At 31.6% G+C, this 16,799-nt stretch overlaps 1 protein-coding gene across 11 annotated transcripts in view; it reads right to left on the bottom strand.

Annotated features, from left to right (window-relative positions):
* LOC139517825 (ankyrin repeat and MYND domain-containing protein 1-like) overlaps positions 1-7,695 on the bottom strand; it is a 37,806-nt gene extending 30,111 nt beyond the window's left edge. For 9 of the 11 annotated variants that reach the window (XM_071309267.1, XM_071309270.1, XM_071309271.1 and 6 more), the window contains exons 1-5: positions 7,550-7,689; positions 5,160-5,369; positions 4,528-4,622; positions 1,444-1,590; positions 67-732 (exon numbers count right to left, since the gene is read on the bottom strand). In XM_071309267.1, coding sequence (XP_071165368.1) covers positions 67-732; positions 1,444-1,590; positions 4,528-4,622; positions 5,160-5,367 — 1,116 coding nt within the window. In that variant the 5' untranslated portion in view covers positions 5,368-5,369; positions 7,550-7,689. Of the gene's footprint in view, positions 1-66; positions 733-1,443; positions 1,591-4,527; positions 4,623-5,159; positions 5,370-7,549 lie in introns of all 11 variants that reach the window. The other 2 variants (XM_071309269.1, XM_071309273.1) reach the window with 1 other exon arrangement.
* Between the last annotated feature and the right edge of the window lie 9,104 nt (positions 7,696-16,799).

Here is a 16,799-nt window from a genome sequence, read left to right as displayed (position 1 = left end):
CTATCTCAGGAGCAGCCCCACTATCCCCTCCCCCTTTTCTATCTGTCAATATTATTTAAAGCTTACAGCAGCTCCAATGAGAGCAGTATGTCCACTGTTGTCAGCAACATCAGGATGAACTTTGCCCCCTGTCAATAAGTCTTCAACTTTTTGTAGTTCTCCTTTAGCAGCAGCTCCTAACAACTCTTCTGACGCTGTTTCTAGTGGTCCTTTAGCTTTGAACTTTGACCTCTCACCTTTAAGCACTTGATCTACTTTAAATGAAACAGTGTTTTGACTTCCTTTATGTTTCAGAACATGTTTTTGTAAATTGATAACTGATGGTGTTCTATTCCAGGCTAGAACTTTTTCATTTTTGTCATTTTTCTCTTGTCCTAACTGTCTAAAATATTCTTTATCAAATTCCTCCCTATTAATTGCTAGACTACGAGGATCAAGAGAATCAGAATAGAGATCTGTTACTCTTTCTGTGATTTGACTGTCAGGTAAAAGTTCCAGTATATCTTCAGATCTAGCAGTGTCTGCAGTATCTGTTGGGTCATCTGTATTTAAATACATAATATGTTCTTCTGGGTTAAAGTCTAATTCTTTATGACTGTCCATAGTAAAAGCATCTGAATTTGCAGTACATAATTTGACAAGTTTCTCTCCTTTCCATAGACCAACATCCTGTTTGCCATCATGGTAAGTCAAGACTCCAGGTCCTTCTCTCTCATCTTCTTTATATAACCCCTAAAGATGATAAAAAAATAAAAATATAAAGTTCAGAATAAATATTGATGGAATTTAAATCTAAAATGTTTTTTTTGTTAGTGATCAATGGAACAATACCATTTTCAGTGAGCTTGGTTATTTCATGGTAGACAGTTTCTTGTTGTTGGAGGAGGAAGCAAAGTAGGATGAGAAAATCAATAATAAATTATTAATACCATATTACCAATTGCATTATTTTTTATGTGACCTTTATCAGTGATAAGTTTAAAATAAAACAAGATTATTTGATATTTACTGATACTTAAACTTACTGACAATGCTTTTATTAGTTTTTTTCTCAAACTGTATCAGCTGAGCACCATGATGAGTAGTTAATTGTAGCTAATGTCACTAGCGGAGCATGAACTGCTGATCAGTCTACAGCACATGATGTTAGTATTTGTAGGTGTGCATTGCTTAATCTTTAGTTTTCTGTGAACCATTTTCAGTGGTTTTTTTCTTTGTTGGCAATGTCAATGGTGGTCTTCCTTGAACTTATTTTTTAAAATTGCTCTCTTGTTACATAAAACAGAGAGAGGAAATGGGGAATGTGTCAAAGAGACAACAATCCCATCAAAGAGCAGACAACAGCTGAAGGCTACCAATGGATCTTCAATACATGTTCCTTTTTTAATCCTTTTCTAAGATTTATTAGTTCAAAAATTTTAAAAAATAAACACTATACTGTACCTCAAATTTATTGCCATTGGCAAATTTAAACACTCCATATCCTTCCTTTCTGTCCATATAAAAGGTACCAGTATAAGTGGATCCATCAGGCCAGTTATATACGCCTTTACCATGTCTTCTGTCTTTATAAAATGGTCCTTTGTATGACTGTACATGTGTAAAAAGAAATAAAACATCGAATGATTTTCTAATCAAAGGTGTACACAACAAAATTACCCAAGTATAAGGGCTAAAAGCTATTCCTACATTCTAAATTGGCAATACTATTTTTGGCTAAATTGCAGTTGCCTAGAGCATGAAGGTAAATTAGATGAGACAGCAACCCAAGAAAACAAAGTCAGTTTTAGGCCTTGGCTTAAATTTTATGTTGTAATTAGATCAAAAGAAAATGAAAGTCATATGTAATGTGTAACTTCTCGAAATGCTTAATGTCTAAACATAAGAAAGTATGAAAAAGTCAAATTGCATCTGAAGAAAGCCGAGATGGAGACAAACTAACATGTGGTTTGTTGCTACCTCTATAGAAATGAAAATGTTTTATATATATAATAACATCTTAAAATAAAAATGTTTTATATATATATATATAACAAGTTAAAATGAAAATCTTTGGATAAAGGCTCCAAACTAGTTGCTTTTAACATGTTTAATTAATGCAAAGACTGACAAATATTTAACCTCATTTAAGTATTCAAACATGAGCCAAGACCTTGCCAAAACAGATATTGTGTGACTTATACAAAACATTCAATGTTGGTAACTGGTATGTATTTGGTAATTTTGAACATGGCCATCTTCATTTCTGTCAAAAACTATGTGAAAATGGGTCATTTCTGGTCACAGATATCAGTCTCAACATTTAATAAGTCACAGTTTGAATACAATTTACTTCCAAAGTTGAGATCTTCCTGGTAATTTTCATCATTAGAATTAAAATTCAAAAACTGGTAATTTTAAATGGATTAAGGAACTGAAACTACTTTTGCACTTTCTGTGGCCAAATGATAATCACTAGTTTTGATAAAAAAAAAATTGGGTAAATATTTACATGGCAAGCCACACAAAACCAACATATAAATGTCTCGGTTTTTTTTGTAATTTTTTTCCTTTTGTTTATAAAAGGCCATAAAGGGAACACCCCAAATGATGATAAAACTTTAATTTGGAAACATTTTTTTTGTTTTGTTATTATATATAAATGTGAATGTTTTTGATCACGAAACAGATAAATCTAGTACATGTGTAAGCACAGTATATGAAAGTTAATGGTGTGTCAAGAATGGTTTTAGTCATTTAAAAATGTTAACAAAAGCGTTCATGAATTAACAAATACTTTTATCAAGATTTGTCTCAAATGTCTTCTGTACAAACTGGTTCCCCTCTCAGGCATATATATTTCTTTTTTAAAAACAAATTTTAAATAATGAAATAGTGATCACTTTTTCTTTAATTTTATTCAGTATTTTGACTTTCATTCAATATGTAAGACATTTTCTAGTTTTAAAGTAATAATATAGAATGCTACTTCAAACTTTTAAAACACAGACATACTTGAGTTTACAAAGTTTTATGTCAATTGCAAATGACCCATGAAATATTTGATTCTTAAAAGGTTACTGTTTAAATTTTGATCTTAACTTAAATCTAATGGGCTTGATTTAATCATAAAATACCATGTAAAGACTATTGTTTTGACAAAAGTGTTACATGTATAAGTTTAATATACAACTGCCAATGAGATGTCTGAATAACTTCAAAAGTGCAGACTAAGATCAAATTACTCTTCAACAAAGCTGTACAGACATTTACAATGTTGCAATGTTGAATCACAAATGACATAAATATACAACATTTAAAAACTTGATTCTGATCTATATATTAAAGGTTGAATCAATACATCTGCATTAGTAATGCCGTAGTTTAAAGATTTATTAATTATTTAAAATCTGATCTCAGATTATAATCACTGTTGACTAAAAGAGATTAAAATATTCTGTACTTTAATGTACATGTATACAAATCTTGCAATATTAAGGTCAAAGCTTCATATTATTCATTGTTATTAAAGATGATAAAATAATAATTGTATAAAGTAAATGTTTTTTTCTATGTGATATATTGACTGATTGTTACCATTTGTAAAATGAAGTCTGCAAAATTTAGGAAGTTATATATGACTCGATGAAGTTCTCATAGAATAAAAAATTACATGTTAAATCCAAAATAACTTTCAAATTTTCTTTAATCCAAAATCCAATGTATACTGAATTAAATACACTAACTAGACATGTTTAAAACACTGGTAAAGTGTGTACTATACTGTAAACAATTTTTGAGACTAATGCAAAATTTACAATAATTGTTGTAAAAAAGCCACCTTTCCACAGACTTATATTCAACTGTACTGTAGAGAAACACATGATTTAAAATGGAAATGCAAATTAAAATATTCCTTAACTACAACATAGACAAATGTTTGTGCTTAATACAGGTATCCACAGACTAGCACTGACAAGTGCAGTCACAAACATGTGGTAGTGTACAAACTTACCTCATTATTGGACTATTTGTGTACAAACTTAATGTCTGTGTCATTTTGGTCTTTTGTGGATAGTTGTCTCATTGGCAATCATACCACATCTTCTTTTTTATATTACCACAATATTGGACTATTTGTGATAGTGTATAAACTTACCTCATTATTGGACCATTTGTGATAACGTACAAACTTACCTCATTATTGGACCATTCATGCCATTTGTGATAACGTACAAACTTACCTCAATATTGGACTATTTGTGATAACATACAAACTTACCTCATTATTGGACTACTTGTGATAGTGTACATACTTACCTCATTATTGGACTATTTGTGATCATGTACAAACTTACCTCATTATTGGACTATTTGTGATAATGTACATACTTACCTCATTATTGGACTATTTGTGATAACGTACAAACTTACCTCATTATTGGACTACTTGTGATAGTGTACAAATTTACCTCATTATTGGACTATTTGTGATAATGTACATACTTACCTCATTATTGGACTATTTGTGATAACGTACAAACTTACCTCATTATTGGACCATTTGACTTCTCCTTCTCCATGTCGTTTATCATTGACAAAATCTCCATCATACTGGCTACCATCCTGCCATACTTGTAGTCCTATCAAATTATATTTTCTCTGATTAATCAAAATAATCAATGATAATCTACACTTATCATTTTAATTAAGGAGTATGAACAAAGTTTGATAATATTTTGATGGATTATTAACCATCAATGTATTCCAGCGCTAACATTTTTTAAGATCTCAGAATGTTCAAAGAAGATCATTTTTAAAATGCATGTTTGAAGGATTTAGAACCAATTGACATTTAATTCAATATACCAGTCCTTCAAAAGGGGTCAGCCAGCATGGAGGTCAGATATTTGGAAAGCTACTGGAAATTAATGTCTACGTGATAGGCACAGCAAGCCTTGCAAGTTGCAACAGTCCACCAATGAACCACTTGAAGAGTTTTTGCAAGGGTTTCAAACATGGGATTGGGAGGACTCAAAATTTAGACACTCACAGTCATTTTGACAATTGTCTACAATCATCAATAACTTGTTGAAGATTCACTCATAACCATACATTTTTGTACTTAGTGGTACAAACTGGTTTTTAAACTTCACAGCTTTCCTATCAAATAAACATACCTTTTCCATTTCTGAGATTGTCCTGGTACTCTCCTTCATACTGGGCCCCATTAGGCCATATAAACTTCCCAGAACCTTCCCGTCTATGGTCACAGACTGTTCCTTTAAAAATAGCTCCACTTTTATACTGAACACTTATCTCATCTGGATCAAATTCCTCAAATTTGGCATGTTGTAACTTTGGTAAAGGACCACTTGACACTGACATGGCTAGAAAGACAATAGAAAGAGACAAGTAACCATTATACAATTTGATTAAAATATAATGGTATGTTCACAAAAAAGATGTACAATGTACATTTATATATGTATATCAACGTATGAGGATATTTGTATAAAGATTTATTATTATTTATAGTGTTCTCAGTGGTTAACAAGTTATCCCCTAAAACATGACCTTGAATGTTGAGACTTCTATACATAAATGTGTTATAGAAGTATCAACTTACATGTATTAAGAGTTAAAGAGAAAATCAATACTGAACTTGACCTCAATTTAATAATCAATCACAACATATTAAAAAATTTAAACCTTTAGTCATGCTCATGTACATGTAGAAGAGATCATAAGTTATTGAACAGAAACAAATATGTCACATAAATTGACACTTTATTTTGTTATAACACTGTTTGAACAAACAAAATAGTGTAACATCACAATATAGAAATACACACTATAAAATATCAATTGAATTAATTGGCTTAACTCAATTAAAAGACATGTGAACACAACTGAACATACATAGAACTAATAAATTTGATCTATGATCTGATGATACAATGTAAATACAAAATCAATGTTTTGGTCCATTATACTATTTTCTATTCATTGTGTTAAGTAAAAATAATCATTTGTAATAGAGGTACATGTAAGTTGAAATTTCTGTATATTACTATCTCATTTAGGTTACAGGTCTGTCTTAAATAAGTTGATAGACTAGAGTATGTGTTTTGATGCATGTACATGTACAATGTACACACTGTATATAATTTAAAATTATTCATTAAGCACATTGTGGCATTAAAGATAAATATTAAATAATATCTAAATATGTTATGCTATTGTTTCAGAAAAAGGGAGAAGGTTTGGATCCATTAAAACGTTTAATCCTGCTGCAAATGTTTGCACCTGTCCTAAGTCAGGAATCTGATGTACAGTAGTTGTCGTTTGTTTATGTAATTTATACGTGTTTCTCAATTTCTCGTTTTTTTATTTATTATAGATTAGACCGTTGGTTTTCCCGTTTGAATGGTTTTACACTAGTAATTTTGGGGCATTTAAAGCTTGTTGTTCAGTGTGAGCCAAGGCTCCGTGTTGAAGGCCAGACATTGACCTATAATGGTTTACTTTTTTTAAATTGTTATTTGGATGGAGAGTTGTCTCATTGGCACTCACACCACATCTTCCTATATCTATAACAAAAAGTAATTTTTTATTCACTTTGACATGTTTGAGCTTGGAGGGTTGTCTGTTATTGCTTTCCATATCTCCTTATTTTTTACTCAGTATTATAATATTTTGATTTTGATCATGATCTTCTTCTACTTCCTTGCTAAGGACTGGAATCTTAGTCATATGAAACCAGTGACCAGTGAAAAATAATGTTAATCCAATTCTTGATCCAATGCATACATATATCATAAACTTATTCTTTTGTGTGTGGTTTTATCATTTTTTCACATAAATTTCATATAATAGTAAAAAAATATTTCATTCGGTCAGTGTTGCTGTAAAAATATGGTACATGTAGCTACATCATACATGTAATTAACGGTTGTGTTTTGAACTTTGAAGACGAAGTTTAACGATTGTCATACATTTGTAAACAATCAACAAAGAAGCATGTATATTCAAGTAAGCATGTGTATAACAGGTTAAATAAAATATATTTAAGTTGACTAGATGGACATGATGAATGAATAACTTAATTATTCTATTAAGATCATGTTTATAATGATAAACTATAGAAAAAAAAATTTGGGGGCTGTCCAGTAGTGTTCAGTGCAGTGGTGTGGTGTTCGCCCAAAAACATGTTTGCGCCCATTCTCATTCGTTCATTTTTGCAACCTACACGTTCGCACCCAAAATATGTTTACATTGAGTTTGGTGAACATGATTTCATGGCAGACAATAATTAATCCCACAAAAAATTTGACACCCCATGACACAATTAACACCTGCCTTATATCCTTGAAAGTGGTCACATATCATTGAAACTGGTCACGTATCATAGGAGGCTAACCGATCCGACCATCTTGCAACCTAAGATTTGTATTTTAAAAATTAAACACTTGTATTTTTAAAAGTAAACACTCAACAGGGAAAACGGTTCATTGTTGTCCTGTTTTGTTATAAATAATAGCATTCACTTTCTAACACTTTCTCATACCTGTTTTGAAAAAAATCTACTTTGTCTATTTTTCATAAATTTTCAACTCAACTGCTTGTACATTTAACTCATGTTTACCGCCTAAAAGCAAACTGTGAACTTCTAGGCAAACAATCCGCCATTTTTAATCAATCTCGCACTGACCGGAAGTTGTTGTTGCCATGCAAATAAGGTCCTTTCGGCACCACGAAGTTTAGGCCTTTTTTAATGTTGTTGTTCCTATTTGAAAATTATAATCATTATTGCGGAATCACTTTTAAAAAAATATATTTCCTTCTTAGTAGCAGGGACATAGTTAAAAAGAGTTGTGTATAATCCTTGTTAAACACTGAAAATAGCAGATTTATATTACATGTTTCGCAAAATTAGCAATTGTAGTTATTTAAAAAAATATTTTATAATTGACAGGATTCAGTTTCTTTATTTATTTTGTTCATCTGCTTCTGACACGGGAAGTATTGCTGTAATTGCAATCAATAGTATATCCTAGAGCACCGTCCCTTGGTGTCTCCTGCAGATGAACAAATTTCCATCTTTATAGATAATAATTACAAATTATTATCTATACTGTACTGGCAAAATCGGTCAAACTTTAAGTAATATTTTTTTTATTTGTGCAGTGCTGGACATATGAATAATAAGGGGACGCCCATAATATTTTTTTATTTGTGCAGTGCTGGACATATGAATAATAAGGGGACGACCATTTGATATTCTGGGGGGGGGGGGGAGGAGGCGAGGAGGATTTTGAAAATAAATAACTCACCCTTTTCTGTATTCTGTTAGTGATGCATTCCTTTTGTAATCTAGTAATTTTGTTGTAAACTTGATCATGAGTTTAAAAAAAAAAACAGCAGCCACAGACTTAACTATGTGAATTTCCTTTTTTGCCTTATCATGCACATTGGTCTTTTGATGTTGTCCCTAGAAACTTAAGTCTTAAACTGAATTTATACATTTTGCTTTGAGACCAAAATATTGTCAAAAAATGATTAAAACAAAACTAGCATTTCAAAGTTATGAATATGTCTTCTGAACACCCAGACAGCATGATTTTGCATAATTTGTTCTATAGCTTCCTGAGCCTTCAGTGACTCCAAAACCCTTCAAAAAATATTTTCCTCGCTCCGCTCGGCGAAATGCGTTTTCCAAGACTTTTATAAGAGGCTAGTTACAACAAAGCTTTAATACTATGTATGTATGCAATACATGTATATGCAGTTGGGAATATAAAAGATTCATTTCTGCGGAGGATGATGATTAATTCTGATTAAATGACACATAATGACTTCACTATACATGTATTATTTATAATAAACAAATCTTTCAAAAGTTGTATGAATTTGCATATCATAAATATAGTTGTGAAAATGAATAATCAGTCCCTTGTTTTAATGATGAAAATGAAAAATCTTGCTTCAATTGTGCAGAAAATGAATAATCTGCACTCTTAGTTTACAAAAATAAATAACCGTTAAAAAAAAACCAAATCCTCCTGCCCCCCCCCCCCCCCCCCCCCGCAGAATATCAAATGGTCGTCCCGTAAAGGTAATAAGGAAGAAAGGAAACAAAAAGTTCTTGTAATACATTTTTGTTATTAATTTGACTGTCTATTATAACTGAATATCTATCACGTTATATAGATATAGGAAGATGTGGTGTGAGTGCCAATGAGACAACTCTCCATCCAAATAACAATTCATAAAAGTAAACCATTATAGGTCAATGTACGGCCTTCAACAAGGAGCCTTGGCTCACACCGAACAAAAAGCTATAAAGGGCCACAAAATTACTAGTGTAAAGCCATTTAAACGGGAAAACCAACGGTCTAATCTATATAAAAAACGAGAAACGAGAAACACGTATATATTACAAAAAAACAAACGACAACTACTGTACAAATATAGACGTACTGTTCAATGTCTTATGTTTGTTGCTTATAGTACCTTAATTGTTAATTGTAAATGCCCCTTGTGGGACCCTGATTGGAAAATAAAAATATTTGATTTGATTTGATTTGTGTATGTAAAATTGAGAATGGAAATGGGGAATGTGCCAAAGAGACAACAACCCGACCATAGAGCAGAAGGTCACCAACAGGTCTTCAATGTGTATAGTACTGCATGGCTTTCATAAGTCGAGACCGTGGAGACATGCGAAATACTTTGCAGTTATCTCTCTTACATTAATGTCTTACAGCAGGAAATATAGGTTTTCCCTAAGATAGATTCAGTGAATAGTTTATACACTAAAATATATATTATATATTGAAAAGGTTGATACATGCTTGGTACATGTGGTGGTCGCTATTTATAAAATATCAGACTGAGCCATATGTAATTTGGGAAAGAACACTTGTATCATGAGACCGATATCCATTTTCCATTTTTCCGGAGATCCAAGTGTAACAGTGGGATTTCTGCCTTTAAACCCATATCACCAGTATTTGCCTGGTGTATTGTTCTTGAAGTTTTGAGCTCGAATCTCGTCCGTGGCGATGTGTGTATATTCGACTTCGATCTCAATTGAAAAAGATATCCAGTTTTCGTGGAGTACCGGTATATGGTGTTTCAGCCAAGGCGTTAAACAAAAACAAGCCATTGGATACAAAACATTGTACATGCAGTACTAATTCAAACATATTGGTCGTTTGAATAACGACTAAAAAGAAATAAATTTTGAATCCAAGCCCTTGAGGTCTTAAAATGTGATTTCACTGTTTTCGATTTGTCATAATCGCCCACATTTGTTCGAAGTTTTAGTCTTTAATTAACTTCTTTAACACCATTGTTTGATTTTTTGAAAACGTAGAGTATATATTGTAGACATCAAGACATATTATTGTATAGCAATATAATATTTCCCACAGAAAGTAACCAAAAGTTAGCGTGCAATAAATTCCAATATTGCACTAGTGCAATAAATCTTTAAAATTAATGACGTCATCAACGTCAAAATCTTAGTTTAAACCAATTTTTACTTTCAAATATTATATTGCTATACAATAAAAGGGTTATTGCATGAATATTGTCCCTCGTAGAACATATATTGCGCTCGCAAGCTCGTGCAATATAAAATTCTACTCGGGACAATATTCCCCAATATTCATGCAAAAGCCCTATAATATAAAATCGCAATCATATTGAATGTCAAATAAAACTGTTAAAAAATTAATGTAACCAAAAGGCGTAATTAATAGACTGAAGTTTCTACTTCACAAATCTGATATATATATATATATATAGAGAGAAAGAGAGAGAACTGAAATTGCCATTAATTTCAAGTAATGTGCTCCCGACAAAATTCATGTAACTTTGGTTAAACAACTTTTAAATTAATACCCATGCATCAAAGTTTGAATGGAAGTTTCTTCATTGATTTATAGAAAACAATTAAGCACATACAAATTAAAAAAATGGCTAAGACTGGTAAGGCACTAGCTGATACCATTTACAAAATATATTATATCATATTAATGATGAATCGGTAGTATTTATATAGGAAATCAAAATTATCATTGTTATAATAAAACAGGAATAAAAACATCTTTGTATATTCGATTTTTTTTTATAATAAATAGTTTTATAACTAGCTACACCTCTCACTTGTATGACAGTCGCTTACAATTCTATTATTTTTACAACGATGTGTTAACAAAACAAACAGACATTGTAGGTAAAAATTAAAAAAAAAAACAAGGCTATAGCACCAGGCATTGTGTTATACTCTTAATGACTATGAATACAAACAAATATGTAACAAAGAAGCACACAAGGCATATAGACAAAGCACATTAGTAAATATGATATACAAGAATACAAAAAATTACTCTAGGACAATAACAGAAATGACGGGATGAATAAGTACAGAGACACGTCAAGTAACAAAGAAACATAAATGGCAAAAATCATGTCTGTTCACATTAATACAATAACTTCACAAACCTTCCAAAATGGTACATTATAATCAAAGACAAATCCACCATGAAACTATCAAATTACACTCTTCACACCCGCCGATTCATTATAAGACCACATCGTTTTGAGATCCTTCTTTATCCTGCCTGCTATAGCCTTAATCTTATTTCAAAAAAAAATATTTGCCGAAAAATTACGCCTGCTTTACTAACTACGATTGAATTTCATGTTGACATAATTTAAGATAAAAGGTTATACTATGACATACAAACCTAACCTTATCAACAATTCGTTCAAAAAAGGTCAAGATGAGGTGAACCCTTGTAAACGAACACACCCACAAGTACAATCGTCCCGTGCATTATTTATAATCGACATATTTCTTACAGTTACTTTAAGATTGATAGTGTCATAGAAACATAACGTTGACCAATGTACCTTGAACATAAAATCAAGACCAGGAGAACCCTACCAAAAAAAAAGCAATCCATACACCATGTATAGATGATCATTTGTAAATATATAATATTTTAGAAATGAAACTAACAATGGAAACCAACGTTGACAACTTAATAATGAAATGGTGCCAGATCAGGTAAATTCTGACCGCAGGACATGTAGACATTACAATAATTGGAATTCGTCGAAAGCGAGACAAAAACTCAAGTCACAGAAAAAACCCAGACAACATCATATCCAAAATAGAAAACGACGAAAAGAACAAAATACTACAAAATACTTAACAGAAAACTTAAGACAAATCTCTGATAATAATGTCATTGATATTAGAAGACATCTGAACATTACTTAAACTTACACCAAGCAAAATATAAGTACAGACTATGGGTTAGAACATAGCAGAGGTACAGTACAAAATATGAATAAAAGAGTATATTTATCAATAAGTGTGAATTTCTCGCTCGTAGGACCCAAAAATATCCCATGGGATTTAAACAAAATCCCATGGGATAATGAGAAATCCCCTGGGATTTTGCTCTTTCTCATCGGATATTCTATATATTTATAATTACAACAGAAAAGCAATGAAATGATTGAATCCCATGTAATCCCGCACATTTTGGTTATATACACATCACCTTAGCTCTAAGGAGAGGCGGCGGCGGATTTGCAAATGAGTGTTTTGCAAATTAAAAGAATCCAGTCTTTATATTTCAACAAAGAAAAACAAAAAGACACATAGACAAAGAACATTATCAAAAACGAATGACAAGAATACAAAAATTATGATAACACAACGACGGGATGTATAGGTACCGAGCCATTTCAGATGAGTTTTACAAAAAATAGATAGTAAAAGTAATATTTACTTTGACAAATAAAAGAACACTATAAAACATAATTAAGAAACAACAACAGTACCCAGAATCTATACTTCAAGACCATCGGGAATTATTTGTGAAGTTGATACGGAATATTCAATAACAAATGCTTAGACAAAGGACGAGACGTTCTTTGATTATTCAAACCCTGGTTCATCAACTTTCTGCGCAGATACTGGTGACGTTTTACAAAGTCTGAGTAGCAGCTGCAAGCTCTTGAATACCGAATGAGATCTAAAATGTAAATCATATATGCAGGTGAAGTTGGTTTATTACTACTAAGGTTAATAATTTTCTGGCCCGGTACCTATACATCCCGTCGTTGTGTTATCATAATTTCTGTATTCTTGTCATTCGTTTTTGATAATGTTCTTTGTCTATGTGTCTTTTTGTTTTTCTTTGTTGAAATATAAAGACTGGATACTTTTAATTTGCAAAACACTCATTTGCAAATCCGCTTTTCTGTTGTAATTATAAATATATAGATTTGTAGCGAATTGGTTATAAAAAGGAGAAGGATGGTATTTACATCAAATGGTTCTATCCCTTTCTCCATACCTGTCCAGAATCAGTTACCCAATTTGCAATTCTAATATATTAATATTGTTAAACAATTATATACAAATGTCATTCTCATTTTAATTGTTAATTTCAATGTTAATCTTCGATTTAGTCGACTATTTTTTTCCATTGCCTATACACTGTAAAATCTTTATATAAAATATTATACCATTTGGCTAAAATTTCATCAATGTAGTTTATAAATGAATAATTCATTAGTTCTTTTTTAGTTCTTATTTATTTTATTTACATCCTTGGGCCTTTACATTCATCTAACTTTTCGAAAACAATTTTTAGTTTATAATTGTTCCTTTCCAGGAATGTATATAACAAAAAATGTTTGTTTCATCAGTGCTGAATAAGATAAGCTACAACTGTTGATATTTCTAACATTTTTATGCCCCATTTATGGCCATTATGTTTTCTAGTCTGTGCATCCGTTCGTTCGTCCGTCTGTTCGTTCGTTCGTTCGTCCGTCCGTCCGTTCGTTCGTTTGTCTGTCCCGCTTCAGGTTAAAGGTTTTGATAGTTTTTGATGAAGTTGAAGTCCAACAAATGTCCAATCAACTTGAAACTTAGTTAACATGTTCCCTATGATATGATCTTTCTAATTTTAATGCCAAATTAGCGATTTTATCCCATTTTCACGATCCACTGAACATAGAAAATGGTAGTGTGGATGGGGCATCCGTGAACTTGGGACACATTCTTGTTTTTATTTGTTTCAATGAATATAAAAATTTAAACTAAAACAGCTTATACATATATCGCGATGAAAATTATGTTTATAAACTATCGTCTTTTAATACATTTTGTTTTTCTTATAAAGGAGGGGCGAAAGATACAAAAGGGACAGTCAATCTTATAGATAGAAAATAAACTGACAACGCCATGGCTAAAAAAGAAAAAGACAAACAGACAAATAATAGTACACAAGACACAACATAGAAAACTAAAGACTAAGCAACACGAGCCCCACCAAAAACTGGGGATAATCTCAGGTGCTTTGGAAGGGTAAGCAGATCCGGCTCCACATGTGGCCAACAAGACGCACAAATGCTAGTTGTTTTCGACATGATCTGTATAAAACAGTAAATCCGGGAAGGGGATAACCCCAGTAATTATAATATAGATGTAAATATTTTCCTCTACACTGTCCAATTTCATGAAATTCTCTCACAAACCACATTGATTGTCTAATTCTAATATTGTGAAATTACTTCGTCACTGAATGCATTGGGTTGAACAAGGTTTAACAATAAACTTTCAAAACTGAAGTAGGCGCGATTTAGTTTTCTTTGGTACCTGAACATATGATGTTTTGAGTCTGAATTTATGCCAAATTGAAAGAATATAGCTTGGAATTGGTTTATTGAATTGTATTTAAATTAGTTCTTTGTGGAATTCAAATTCGGTGATTGTCCTTTAGACACTTGGTCGAAAACATGAACACCAACGAAGCCATATCATGTGTTTGGCTTTATAACTATTTTGATCTGAACGTCACTGATGAGTCTAATGTAGACGAAACGCGCGTCTGGCGTAATAAATTATAATCCTGGTAACTATTTGATACTTATTTACACCACTGGGTCGATGCTACTGCTGGTGGGCGTTTCGTCCCCGAGGGTATCACCAGCCCAGTAGTCATCACTTCGATGTTGACATGAATATCAATTGTATGGTCATTTTATTTTTTATAAATTTCCTGTTACAAAACTTTGAATGTTTTGAAAAACTAAGGATTTTCTTATCCCAGGAAATGATTACCCTAGCCGTATTTGGAACAACTTTTTTGGAATTTTGGGTCCTCAATGCTCTTCAAATTTGTACTTGTTTGTCTTTATAACTATTTTTGATCTGAGCGTCATTGCCGTATTAAATTGTAATCCTGGTACTTTTGATAACCATTGTATTGCGTCATCTAAACAGAACCCACCATAGCTCATATTCGTTCTTGATATTAAGGCGATTGTTGAACTTGTCTGCTTTTAAGCATATACACAGCGACCCTTTATCTTTTCCGGAGTATCTTAAATTTTCCAGTCTACGTATAAGTATCAATAAGGTTAACAGTCTCAATGACTATCATTCGTTTCCTAATACTGACGCACATATATTAACTTCATTGCTAGTCACCAGCATTTGTTTCAATACAAGATAAGTAAACACCATTATATATATAACATATCTTACAGGGTAAAGTATTTTACATTATCAGATGAGCAATAAAAGTCTTTAAATGAAGATGTTTGACCAATATTATCGTTATTTTCTCATAACTTAAAAACTAAAATTGACAGACAGACACTTTCAAAATAGTATAAATGACCAGCAATTAGATATAAATAAAGACTTGGATATATAAAGACAAATGTGATTAAAACACCAATTGACGCTTTACATGAGTTGTTGTCATTGAACGGCGATTGCTGACCTATCATTAGTGTTTTTTCATATCATCATGTAAACTGTTATATAAACAGATGCAATTAACAGCAACGATGATAAGCGAAATCAGTTCGACAATCATGTTACACAGATGCAAACCTGTTAATTGACAGTTTATCAAAGTTATTGACCTTTAAATGACAATTTTATCTATAATTTATAATTTTATAATATATCGTATTTTGCAATTCGTGTAAAAAAAATCCTCACTCTAACAAATCCTCAAATAATCTAATAATAATATATTACAATAGTAGCAGTAATCAACTTTGAAAGTTCAACAGACTTCGTCGGCCATCATCAACTGACTCATCAGAAAACAAAGACGTACAACTAAAGCGCTATAAAACCAGGTTCAATACACCATTTTCTGCATTTGAGAATGCCTGTACCAAGTCAGGAATATGACAGTTGTTGTCCATTCGTTTGATGTGTTTTGTCGTTTGATTGTGTCATTTGATTAGGGACTTTCCGTTTTGAATTTTCTCGGAGATGAGTATTTTTGTTTTTTTTTATACTTTTTAGTAAGAAAAATACATCGTCCAGATAGCTCGAACTCAGAAATTTGCATAAGCTACAATTATGGTGCTTCTATCCGTAAATAGTTTTCTGAATATTATTTCTATCATTATTCGGTATTGCCGAAAGATTTGTCCTATTCTTCTATTTTTCTTACACAATTATCTAGTAGACTATCCCGTGGTTTTCTTATTGTTTGTGTAACAATGAGACTGCCGAAGAATATTAACAATACATGTGTTTGATTTATTTCCCAGATTGTCTGTACTTTGTTGATACAACCCCAAATATATTTAAATTTGGTTTTGTGTCGTTAATTTCTCAAAGAAAGACAAACTGAAAGAAGAAAAAACCAAACATGTTATATATAGATATAGTTTTACGCCAATCTAGATCTTTAACATCAAAGTTATTAATGTTAAGAATTTGATTAAACAAAATACACAAAGGTTATTATCTTTTA

The sequence above is a fragment of the Mytilus edulis genome, chromosome 3, assembly GCF_963676685.1.
Source record: "Mytilus edulis chromosome 3, xbMytEdul2.2, whole genome shotgun sequence".
Taxonomy (NCBI): Eukaryota; Metazoa; Mollusca; class Bivalvia; order Mytilida; family Mytilidae; genus Mytilus; species Mytilus edulis.
Note: the sequence above shows the minus strand (reverse complement) of the source record. Positions and strands in the feature narration are given on the sequence as shown.